Below are 13005 nucleotides of genomic sequence, written 5' to 3'. Positions count from 1 at the left end.
ATTTGAAATTTACTTATTTTTAATGTATTATCAAAATTAATCTTAAAAACTCATCATTTTCCAGTTTCAAAGTAGAGTATGTATATAGTAGAGTATGTATATACCTTTATAGTTAAATAAAAGGGAATGAATCTGTCTCTAGTAAATATAAGTACTATATAGGAATCTTATCACTGTTAAGCATAGGGTGGTGTGAGTATGTACCGTGGAATAACATGTTCTCTGACATTCTTTTGTAAGGCATATAATATATGAACCAATGTCGCCTCTAATTTTTTTGTGAGCTGTGTGTGCGAAAAAAGTGTTCATGTGCAACATAGTAAACACATTTGCTTGCAGTGTTCTTTGAAACATCATTCTATTTTCCTTTTTTTGTGCTTGCTATGTTTTCCTATGTGTGTTTGGCTCATGACCTGCGAGCATGCACATTTGTACACTTTACAGGGAACATTGGTAAGAATCCCATACCATCTCAGTCACTTTAAGTTTGATTACAGGCAAAGTGTTAAATAAATACTTTAACATAAGCTTATTTTGTTTGGATATTTGGGATCCTAATTTACAAAGAGCTAGTGCATAGGCTTAAAGCAGGTGAAAGTCTTTAGAAATTAAGGGCATTGGTAGTAGGTATGCTGAAGATGTACATAACTTGTTTACTGCTCTTCTCAGGGATAATATGTAGTGTATTCATGAGTATGTACTATGATATTATGTAGAGATATATGTATTTTAGACATAAGTATACATTAATCATATAGGAAGGATGGTGAGTTAAAAGTTGATTTTGTAAAAATAATTCAGTCAACTATTGTTGTTAAGTTTGGAGGCTAAAGTGAACACTTAACAAGAGACTTATCAATAGACCACATACGCCTGCAAGGACTCAGAACATTAAAAGTATTGGTGAATTTTCTTGTAGAGACTAAAAAGGAGGTGAAATAAGCACATTTTTGGATTATTAGCAATCATTTAGAATCTTAGCAAATCTGATTACCCAGTGGTAGAACTAACCCATCTAATTTTAAAATGTTTATCTAAGTGATTAGATTTATCTTAGTCATCAGCATATTATAAAATGTATCCACTGCAGTATAAGATTAAAACGTTTTCCTCCTAATGTTAATGGGTTACCTTTTGTTCTCATTCAACCTGATCAGAATTCACTTAAGTTTTTTTCCCAAAGAAAGCAACATTAGCTGAGACAGCCCCTGTCTTCTTAATTCTATTTATTAATTTGTAATCATTTTTTGTAATTTTTTCCAATTCTGTGATAAATGAAATCTATAAAGCCATAGACCAAATGTCATCTATCAAGGGGCATTGGATTATATTTAACTAATAGGGTTATACATTCATTTGAAATGAAAGTGTAAAACATGACAAATCTGCCTGTTGTCATTTCATTTCAAATGAACTGAAAAATAAAAAAAAACATTTTGTCGATTTTTCGTTTTCAGGATATGGTACACACTATTTGCAAATAGGGCACACTATTATATTGTACCTTATTTGCTAGTAGTGTGCCCTATTTGTCCACCACTATACATTGAGCTAAGGATTTCAATGTACTGTCCACAATGACTCCAACATTATGTATCTAAAATTGGGGTTATTTTTCCCCTAGGTGTATCACTTTTCACTTCTCCACATTAAATTTCATCTACCATTTAGATGCTGAGTGTTATGATATGTGAATCCCAATAGAACAGAGTAGCAGTCTTACCTTCAATCTGAAGGCTGAATGGAGCCTGAAGGGTAGCAGCAGGGGTGGAGGCAGGCAGCAGACAAACCAAATCCAGAGTCCAAGCAGGGGTCGAGGCAGGCAGCAGACAATCCAAATCCAGAGTCCAAGCAGGGGTCAACGTAGGCAGCAGACAAAGCAATCCAACATCCAGGGTCCAAGCAGGTGTCCAGGCAGCAGACAAAGCAATCCAAATTCCATGCTGTAGACACGTTGCTTAAATCTCCAAATTCCCGCTCTCAGTGTGGGAACTTCCGGTGAGGGCACCCGACATGCCGAGGGGGAGAAGCAACAATGGAGTACACTCCCACCATGCTGCTGGTAGAGGAAGCCACGCTGTGCTGTGGGACAGCCGGTCAGGAGCAAGTTCCGACTTGCTTCTTAACAGCCAGTTCTCCTGTCTTTTTGCAGTTCCTTTCAGTCTGTCTGTATTTTAAATACTTTGAATATTTTTGTGCCTTCTTCTTTGTTTCTTATTTATTTATTTAAAACATCTTATATTCTGTGTAATCCAACTTGTTCAATGTGGATTTCAGTTTCACAATCATAAATGTTAAAAAGATGTGATTACTTTTGTCATTCCCTTTTCCAGATTGCTAATGAATAAGTTGAACAACACAGGTCCCAAGACAGATCCCTGGGGCACTCCACTATTCTCCTTTCTCTACTGAGAGAACTGACCATTTAGTCCTACTCAGTGTTTCCTATCATTTAACCAGTTACCTATCCAGTGTAAAACATCTCCTCCAATCCAATGGCCTTTTAGTTTTTGAGGAGTCTTTCATGAGAGACTTTAGCAAATGCCTTCTGAAAATCTATGTACACTTTATCAGTTGGCTCATCTTTATCCATGTGCTTATTTACTCCCTCAAAGAATTCTAATGAGTTATTAAAGCACAACTTCCCTTTGCTAAATCCTTGCTGGCCCTTCCCATGAAACTTTATTTATCCATATGACGAGTAAAATAGTTCCATCATTTTGCCAGGCACAGATATCAGGCTCACTGGTCTGTAGTTAATTTATTTATTTATTTAAAAACTTTTCTATACTGTCACTAAGTTATATACCATTGCAACGGTTTACAAATAGGCACATAAAGTAAGGTATGTAAATGTAGGTTATCGTACATTCTAACAGGTGCCAAAAAAGTTCGGTTACAATTTTCATAAATAAAATCAGTATTTGAGTAATGTTGGTCTTGTCCGGGTGTACTATTAAGTTACTCACCATTAGTAGTTTTACTTTTTTTAGTTGTAAGATTGAATAAATTAATATCATGCATTTTATAGTAGTGGTTTTGTGTTCATTCTCTTCTGCGTTTCCCTGTACTTTCTCTATCTTCCAGTCTCTTTAGAAAAGGCTTGTTTAAAGAGCCATGTTTTTAAGTTTTTCTTAAAAGTTTTGAGATTACTCTGTAATTGCAGGGGGCATTGTGTTCCATAGTATGGGCCCTGCTAATGATAAGGCCCTTTCTCTCACTTGAGTTAGTTTTGCTGACTTTACTGAAGGAACTGTTAATAGTGCTTTGTTTGCTGAGCGAAGGTTTCTTTGTGGGACTTGTACTTGTAAAGCTGTGTTTAGCCAGTCTGCTTCTTTATTGTATATTAGTTTATGTATGGTACATAAGGTCTTGTATTTTATCCTGTATTCGATGGGTAACCAATGTAAGTCTGCTAGAGTTTCAGTTATATGGTCCCTCCTCCTTTTTCCCGTCAGTATTCTGGCTGCAGTATTTTGAAGTATTTGGAGCGGTCTTATCGATGTGTTTGGGAGTCCTAGTAAAAGTGCATTGCAGTAGTCAGTGCTGGAAAAAACAAGTGTTTGCAATACTGTTCTGAAGTGGGCAGGTGTGAGTAATGGTTTCAATCTTCTGAGGATCATAAGTTTTGCGTAGCCTTCCCTTACTTTTATAGATATGTGTTGTTTTAGGTTGATTTCTGAGTTCATTATTACTCCCAGATTCCTTACTTTTTCAGCTAGCTCAATTGTCTGGTTATTTCTTAGTGTTATCGGGGTTTGAATGATTTCCGTATGTTTTCTCTCTAGGTGTAGAAATTCAGTTTTGTCAATGTTAATAACCAGTTCCATTTGGTTTAGTAGTTGTTTTATTATGTCTAGGTACTTGGGTCCTCTGGAGCCCTTCTTGAAAATTGGTGTTACATGTGCTATCCTCCAGTCATCAGGTATAGAGACAGATTTAATAGGTTACAGATTACCAGTAGTAGGTCTGCAATTTCACGTTTCAGTTCCTTTAGGACTCTGGGGTGAATATCACCAGGCCCTGGTTATTTTCCTCTATTTAGTTTGTCTGATTGCCCAAGCACTTCTTCCAGATTCACATTGATTTGATTCAGTTCCTCTGAATCATCACCTAGAAAAAAGTATTAAGGCGTGGGATTGTCCCTACTATCTTTCTCTGTAAAGACGGAAGTAAAACATTAATTTAGTCTTTCTGTCATGGCCTTATCCTCCCAGAGCTCCTCCTTTATCCTTGGTCATCTAGTGACCCAACTGACTCCCTTGCAGGTTGTTTGTTTCTAATATACTTAAAAAGGATTTTATTATATGCTTTTGCCTCTTTATCAAGTCTCTCCTCAAATTCTCTCTTGGTTTGCTTTATTAGTATTTTATACCCAATTTGGCAGTGCTTGTATTCTTTTCTATTTTCTTCATTTGGCCCTGCTTTTCATTTTTTTAAAGATGCTATTTTGGCTTTTGTCACCTCTTTGACAGCACCATTTAGCCATGCTGGCTTATGCTTGTTCTTCTTTTGACCTTTTTTAATTTATGGAATACATTTTACTTGGACTTCCAAAATAGTGTTTTTAAATAGTCTTCATGCTTCATGTAGACTTTTGACCCTTATAACTTCTCCTTTTAGTTTTCTTCTAACTAGTTTGTTTAGCTCCTCTTTTAAAATATTGTTATTGCTGTACTATTTATATTTTTCCTCCAATGAATATTTCACATTTGACTGCATTATGATCACTATTGCTAAGCAACTCCACCACTGTTACCTCTTGCACCAGATCCTGCATTCCAGTGAAAACTAGATCTAATGTAACCCCTTATCCCCTTTGTTGGTTCTAGGGCCACTTGCTCTAAGAAGCAGACATTTATAGTGTCTAGAAACTTAACCTTCTTGTCATGCCCCGATGAGGCATTCACCCAATCAATATTGGTATAATTGAAATTTCCCATTATTACTGAGTTTTCATGTTTAGTATCCTGTCTAATCTATTTTAGCATGTCACAGTCTGTTTTACTATGTGGATCAGGTGAATGGTAGTAAACTCATAGTGCTATACTCCTCCTTGTCATGCACTGATTTTCTCTCCATAAAGATTCCAGATTGAAGTTTGTGTCCTGCAGAATGTGTCCTACTTGTTTTCAAGGAGTCTTTGACTAATGGCAGCGGCTGAAAAGCAGAATATAAATCAATCAATCAAATCAAATCAATATGGTGCCACACCACCACTGCTTCTGTCTGTTCTGTCATTTCAGTATAATTTGTTCCCTTGTATTACCGTGTCCCATTGGTTGTCCTTTTTCCATGTTACTATCATCTCACTTTCTTCCTCTAGTGCTATATGCTCTACCATCTTATTTTTTTAAGGTTCTGGCATTTGCATACAGACATCTAAATGTATTACTGTTCATACCCTTCTTACAGGTAGTTGATTCAGGTAATGTGGAATAATTTTTTCCACAGTCTTATATTGATAATAATCTAATTTCCCTCATTTAAAATTATTCTTTGTGGATATATCATTCCAAACACACACTCTTGAGCCACTGTCAGCTTTCCCCCAAAATTTAGTTTAAAAGCTTCTCTATTTCCTTTTTAATAGTATGATTCTGCATAATACAGTAGAATTCCTATACCAAACTGTTAGGTTTTATAAATAAACTGAGCAACTATGGGGTGCACCCCAGGATATTTTTGCAGAAAGGAGACCAGTGCAATACCTTACTTTAAGTTTACCTTTATATGTCTGGCTGACACATGTCCATAAATGTTTCAGAATTACCAATAATTCTGTCATACTTCACTAAAGTCCATATTTTATTATTCATTTTCATTGCATGGGCTTTTTTGTTTCACAGAACCTCCAAGGTTTGTTAAGAAGTTAGAAGCTTCCAGAGTTGTAAAACATGGTGATTCAACTGAGTTCCAATGCAAAATAAGCGGATCTCCAGAAATCAGAGCCGTGTGGTACAAAAATGAGAGTGAAATTCGAGCCAGTAAAAAGTACAAAATGTCATTTGTTGATTTGGTGGCCGTGCTTGAAATTATGAATGCTACCATTGAAGACAGTGGAGATTACACCTGTGAAGCGATTAACAGTGCTGGTAGTGCAAACTCTAGCATCGCTTTAAAAGTAAAAGGTCAGAATTAATTCACAATCATTTTTGCTTTAATTTTTCGAGTATGTTGCAAACTTTTGCCACTGTAAACTTCTTTTTCTACCTTAAAGTGGGGGGCATGCTATCTTTTGAAAATTATAGTGAACACAGTAAAAATTACAATGGACTAAGGACTATTTATTTATTTATTCTTGTAGTCACTTATAAGGTGCCCTACAACAGGTTGCCATACATAAAGTTCATTGATACAAAGAAAATAGAAAACATATTAAGATAAAGAGGGTTAACTAATTAGGAGATGCTAAAAAATAAAAGGAATGCCAATTAATGCTGATATTTGGAGGTGTTTTATTTAATAATCATGTGATATGTATCCACTGGGAACTGGATTATTACCAGTAATTCATTTTAAGGTGACTTTTAAAAGTGATAGGCGTGCCAAAACTGGGAGCTGCACGCACATCTAGCACATGTGCGTGACCACCCAATTTTTATAAACTGGCCACATATGTGCACAAGTTCCGATGCGAGAATATCTCATATTCGAAAAGAGGGGCGGAATGTGGGCAGGGCATGTGCGTCCCAGGGTGAGCTAAGAAATATGCATGCATGTAGCTCTATCCCTGGGCGTGCATCCAGTTCAATTTCAGTGCAAAGTTACTTATGCGAGGTGTAAGTCTGAATAAACTAATTTTAGCCATCTATGAAGTGCTTGAGGGGTCTGTGTTAACTTGGGGAAATGCAGGGGGACATAGCTATAGACTAGCAAACTGGTGGATGACCTGATGAAACTGGTCATATCCTGGATGTGCACCTGTTATAAAACTCCCTCACTTGTGTGTCTCAAAGCTGACATTTTCCTACAGTGTGCATACACACTTAAAATTAGGGGCACACATACTCACATCCAGCCTGTTTTATAACACATGTGCGTACCTGCATGCATGATATAAAATTTGTGTGTATCTGGCTGTGTGCCTATATACACGTGTATATGAGTGCTTGCACGCCCATTTTAAAGTTACCGTCCCTATGTAGGTCTCTGTGATGTTTTCAGATAGCAGTGACTCTTGGCTGCTGCCAACTTGTACTGGATTTCATCTGACGACCTACAGAAAAATGACTAGGTATCCCTATGCCAATCCAGTGAGCCATCCAGTCCTCAAGTGAAACATATTTGAGTCTTGGCATGCACCATGATTATGTTAACATTCTACCACTCCTTTTAATTTTTATTAATATTTTTAATAAATTTAAATATATTGTTTTATAGAACCTCCTGTTTTCACAAGAAAACCACAGCCAGTAGAGGCTTTGAAAGGCACCGATGTTAGCCTCGAATGTGAGCTTCTGGGCACTCCTCCATTTCAAATTTCATGGCAAAAAGATAGGAGAGAAATTAGAAGTAGCAAGAAATACAAGATTATCTCTGAAAACCTCCTTGCCAGTATTCACATTCTCAATGTTGATACTTCAGACATTGGTGAATATCAATGTAAAGTGGTGAATGATGTGGGAAGTGATTCGTGCATTGGATTTGTTAAGTTAAAAGGTTAGTATAGTGTGTACTCTGCTGTTCCCAATATTTTTACTAGTGTTGTAGTCTCTATTATTAATATTCATTTTCATTAAATGTTTTTGCTTATACAAAATGTAATATGGAAAGCAAAATACAAAATCAAGCAAAAAAAAAAATCACAACTTCCAGTATGTCGCAGAGTTAAAAAAAAAAAAAAAAGGGAAATTATAATATTGTGTTCTTTTTATCTAGTCTCTATTTTTATGTGACCTTGTCTTTTCTTCACATCAGAGCCACCAAGATTTGCAAAGAAGATAAATAATCTTACTACCGTGGTTGGAGAACCAGCTGAGTTGCAAGCTACAATTGAAGGCACCCAACCAATTTCTGTTCTGTGGCTGAAAGACAAAGGAGAGATAATCAGAGAAAGTGAAAATATCAGAATTTCATATGTAGGAAATGTTGTAACTCTGCAGTTTGCAGAAACAGAACCAGCAAATGCAGGAAAATATACCTGTCAGATCAAGAATGATGCCGGAGTACAGGAATGCTTTGCCACTTTGTCAGTTTTAGGTTGGTAGCAAGCAAAAAATACTTGCTTTTGTACTCTAGAAAATCCTATATGATAATTCTCTAATCACTTGTGCAATCAAATATTTTAGTTCCTTTTTTTAAAAAAAGATAATTATATATTTCATTTCAGAACCTGCAATAATTGTGGACAAAGCAGAACCCACCAGAGTTACTGCGGGAGATTCTTGTGCCTTGGAGTGTACAGTAGCAGGATCTCCAGAACTCACTGCTAGATGGTTTAAGAATGGAACAGAACTGACCAGTGACCAAAAGTACAGGATTAGCTTCTTCAACAAAGTGTCTTCACTAAAAATACTCTCTTGTGAAAAGGGAGATAGAGGGGAATATACTTTTGAAGTGAGCAATAATGTGGGTAAAAGCAGCTGCACGGTCACAGTTGATGTTTCAGGTTAGTTTGTTCATTTCTATTCACTGTACTTTAGAAATACTGTACTCTAAAATTGTGAACGGTATGGAACATTATTGCAACCTCAATTGAAGATTTTCTTTTCAGTTAGTTGATAAATTATACAATTGTGCCTTCTGCTAAAAAGGAGAGCTGATTAAAAAGATGGAGGTGAAGGAAGAAGAGTAAAAGCTTCCCTTTGATGCAATTTCATTGGTTCTTTTTTCTTTTTTGCTATTTAGATCGAATTATTCCTCCATCTTTCACAAGAAAACTAAAGAATGTGAATGGTATACTACATTCTTCCATTTTATTAGAGTGCAAAGTTTCAGGATCACCACCCATTTCTATTTCCTGGTATCATGATGGAAATGAAATCATTAGTGGAGAAAAATATCAGGCCGCTCTTACAGACAATACTTGTTCTTTGAAAGTAGAATCGCTTGTAGCATCAGACAGTGGAAATTACATATGTGAAGCTACTAATGTAGCTGGATCTGATGAATGCAGCGCAGAGTTATCTGTAAAAGGTTAGTAGCACAGGTTAAAAATATTCAAAATACTTATCATAGATTTAATTACTATTTTCTTTATAACCAACTCTAAGTATTATCTCTATTATATTATGCATAAAAACAATTGTGTATAATTATTGTAGTAATCTGCAAAGCTGAAATATAAAGAAATATTCTCTTTTTATCTTTTTTTGTGTGCTCAGAACCTCCCTCTTTTGTGCAGACTCCTGATCCTTTAGAAGTTTTACCTGGCACCACTGTAACCTTTACAAGTGTCATAAGAGGGTCTCCTCCATTCAAGGTTAACTGGTTTAAAGACAGCAGCGTACTAGTACCAGGAAAGGCCTGCAATATCACACTGAAAGATTCACATGCAGTGTTGGAGCTGTATAATGTAGATGTTTCCCAGGGTGGGGAATATTCTTGTGAAGTACATAATGATGCAGGCAAAGATTCTTGTACAACACATCTTTTTGTTAAAGGTTTGTCCACTTAATATTTTACCCTCTTACTGTATATCTCATTGTTTATAATAATTCCAAATACACAACCGATTTTATGTCTTTATTGTAGAGCCAGCAGCGTTTGTTAAGAAATTGAATGATTACAGCGTCGAGGCAGGAAAGTCCATAGTTATGGAATGCACATACGTTGGTACCCCTCCAATTTCAGTCACATGGCAGAAGAATGGCATAGAAATCACTCAGTCAGAAAAATGTAGCATAACCACTACAGAAAAGTCTTGCATACTGGAAATTTTCAGTAATACAAAAGATGATGAAGGAGAATACACTTGTCAACTTCAGAATGAGGTTGGACAGGATGCTTGCCAAGCTCTGGTATCCATATTAGGTATGTCACCATACTATTCTTTATTCATCTTTCTGAGTTTCTTAACTATTATAGGCCTGGATTTATCAAAATGCACTAAATATCGCATGTGATACCTTTTTTGCGCTAAGTACCACAATTGTTGCAATTCCCTCCTACAACCATTGAGAGCGAGTGCAAGAGAAAGAGAGAGAGAGAGAATAGCTATAAGGCCATCATACTAGGTAGGTATTACACCTCTATATGAGGCCCACCTAGCTACTCGAGGTGAGGCTTAGGTATTAGTGTAGGGGTCAGGGGCCACTTTGACATTCAAAGTGAGACGTACGAACAGAACAATGCTCTCTTGTGAAGATTTGATGACCTTCTGAGGGAGGAAACTCACCCAAAGATGAGATGTGTGCAATCTTCTCTCAACCTAGTTTGATGGACTCTTGGGCAGAAATCCTGCCCCAAACTCCTCCCCTTTTCATACTTTGCATCGCAGCATGCATGCTTTAAAGGTGCTTTTTGCATGCGAAAACGCCTTAATGCATGCGAAAAAGCCATATAGCACTTTGATAAATGAACCCCATAATGTTTTAATTCACTCACTGTAATCATTTGTCCTTTAGAACCACCTTATTTTGTTAAACACTTGGAACCTGTGGTTGTGACAGTTGGAGATTCTGCATCCTTACAATGCCAAGTTGATGGGACACCAGAGATTAAAATATTTTGGTACAAAGGAGATACCAAATTAAGACCCACTGCTGCATATAAAATGCACTTCAAGAATAATATTGCTACCCTGGTTTTCAACCAGGTGGATGTAAATGATAGTGGAGCATATTCCTGCAAAGCCGAAAATAACGTAGGAGAAGCTTCCACAGTGGCTCTTTTCACTGTTCAAGGTGATCATTTTGCTTCACATATCTTAGGAGCAATACTTTATTTTGTAGATTTTGTAAGTATTTGGCTGTTTAATGGTTATTATGGAGGTTCTTGTTTCTTATTCCATTACATTAATGAAAGTAATCCCCACTTATTATTTTGACAAGTTTATTTTATACAGTGAAGGCAGTTGACAAGAATAATACACCTCTCATGTCTTCAGATCAGATATGTGTTGTCTCTATTACTCACTTTACTGCTGTTAAAATATTTCTACACTTCAGATAAATAAGAAGAAATCTTTCAGTAACATTCACTTTATTACACTTGTGTCTTTTTGCAGAACGCAAACTTCCACCTTCCTTTGCAAGAGAATTAAGGGGCATTCAGGAAACTGTTGGCTCATCAGTTACATTTGATTGTCATATAATTGGTTCTGCACCGATTGAAGTGTCTTGGTATAAAGATGATGTACTTTTAAGAGATGACAATAATTTGCAAACGTCATTCATAGCTAATGTAGCAACTCTTCAGATTTTGCAAACCCAGCTGAGGCATACTGGGCAGTACATTTGCCAAGCTTCCAATTTTATTGGAACTGCTTCTTCCAGTGCCAAGCTCATACTCAGAGGTTTGTCTTTATATTATTTTCAGTTTAAGTGGAACTTTTCTCTTTGGAATTAAATCTTCTACTTAGTAAGTATTAAGATGTAGAAATCTATATTTGTTGTTCTGTTCCCATTATATTTTAGAAGGCAAGACTCCTCCTTTCTTTGACATAAAAACTATTCCTACTGATATCCCTGTGGGCGAGACAGTCGATTTTGAGTGTCATGTAACTGGGACACAACCGATTAATGTCACCTGGACAAAAGATAACAAGGAAATTCGAACTGGAGGAAACTATAGAATCACCTTTGTAGACAACACAGCCCACTTGTCAATTCTAAAAGCAGATAAGGGAGATTCTGGACAGTACACATGCTCTGCCACCAATGAGGTTGGGAAAGATTCCTGCACCGCCCAGCTTAGAGTGCAAGGTACAGACTACTTCAGTTGCATTTCTTGGTTGAATTTTTATTTTAATTTGATTGAAAAACCCTTTTTTAAGACTCTCTTCAGTTCATAAGCATTTAAAAAAATAAAGAATAACTATAAGAGAGAAAATAAATCTGAATAGAGTATTTACGCAGATACAGAAAATGTGTGTGATTTAGTGGAGAGAGGGGTAAAAGATAAGATTCACTGATGTCTGAAATGAAAATAACAGGTGAGACTACAGCTGACTCTCAAAGATTTTTCTTTTCCGAATTATCTTCTCCAGAACAATTAAAAGTTATGTGTAAAGCATAGACTGTTAGCCCTTTCTAGAATTACATATCATTTAAAGATTTACGGTATTAACTATGCAGAGCTTAAAAAATGTATTCTTCTATTACAGAACGAAAGGAACCACCATCTTTCACTAAAAAATTATCTGACATAGTAGAAGAGACCCAAGGCAACGCTCTACAACTTCAGGGTCATGTTACAGGCTCTCATCCATTATCTGTTTCCTGGTACCTAAACAATCAGGAAGTCCAACAAACTCCTAATACTGAAATATCATTCAAAAACAATGTTGTGCTGCTACACATTAAAGAAGCAAGGGAGTCTGATGCTGGCTTATATACCTGCAAAGTAACAAATGAAGCTGGCAGTGCTCTGTGCACCTCTTCGGTAGTTATAAAAGGTTAGTTTCCCAGGCTGCTGCTTCTTCTGTTTTCTTGTGGTTGGCATCCATTCGCCAGTGAATGAAAATGACTGTAGTGCATCAATTCTTTTAGTTGATAGAATACTCTTGTGACTGTAGAGACCAACAGTAAGTTTGCAGGTGCTGCCAAAATGACCACAGGTGATCTCTTTGCCTGTTTGTGTGGTCAGTGGAAAGCTTCTCTTGTTGTCAGACTAGAACCTTATGAGGATTCTGGAAAGTATAGGCTGGCAAAAAGCTGAGCTTCTGGATGTTTTGGGATTTCTGGGAATCAGTGCTCAGTCAGAGATGTTTCTTACTGACCATATGTGCTTATTATTGGCTAACAGAAATTGAGTAAAGCAAATCATAAAAAACATGTTCAGTCAAAAAATGCCAACAAATTGAAATAAACTAAAAAATGAACCAAAAATGTTTTTGGAGAA

At 36.4% G+C, this 13005-nt stretch overlaps 1 protein-coding gene across 1 annotated transcript in view; it reads left to right on the top strand.

Moving 5' to 3' along the window:
- The window catches only part of TTN (titin), a 509207-nt gene that overhangs the window by 160049 nt on the left and 336153 nt on the right, over positions 1-13005 (top strand). Inside the window, 11 exon segments of the mRNA XM_029605898.1 lie at positions 5850-6131; positions 7384-7662; positions 7921-8202; positions 8333-8611; positions 8851-9138; positions 9327-9605; positions 9697-9975; positions 10569-10847; positions 11171-11458; positions 11580-11867; positions 12269-12559. Coding sequence (XP_029461758.1) covers positions 5850-6131; positions 7384-7662; positions 7921-8202; positions 8333-8611; positions 8851-9138; positions 9327-9605; positions 9697-9975; positions 10569-10847; positions 11171-11458; positions 11580-11867; positions 12269-12559 — 3114 coding nt within the window.

Source organism: Rhinatrema bivittatum, chromosome 6 (genome assembly GCF_901001135.1).
Source record: "Rhinatrema bivittatum chromosome 6, aRhiBiv1.1, whole genome shotgun sequence".
NCBI lineage: Eukaryota > Metazoa > Chordata > Amphibia > Gymnophiona > Rhinatrematidae > Rhinatrema > Rhinatrema bivittatum.
Note: the sequence above shows the minus strand (reverse complement) of the source record. Positions and strands in the feature narration are given on the sequence as shown.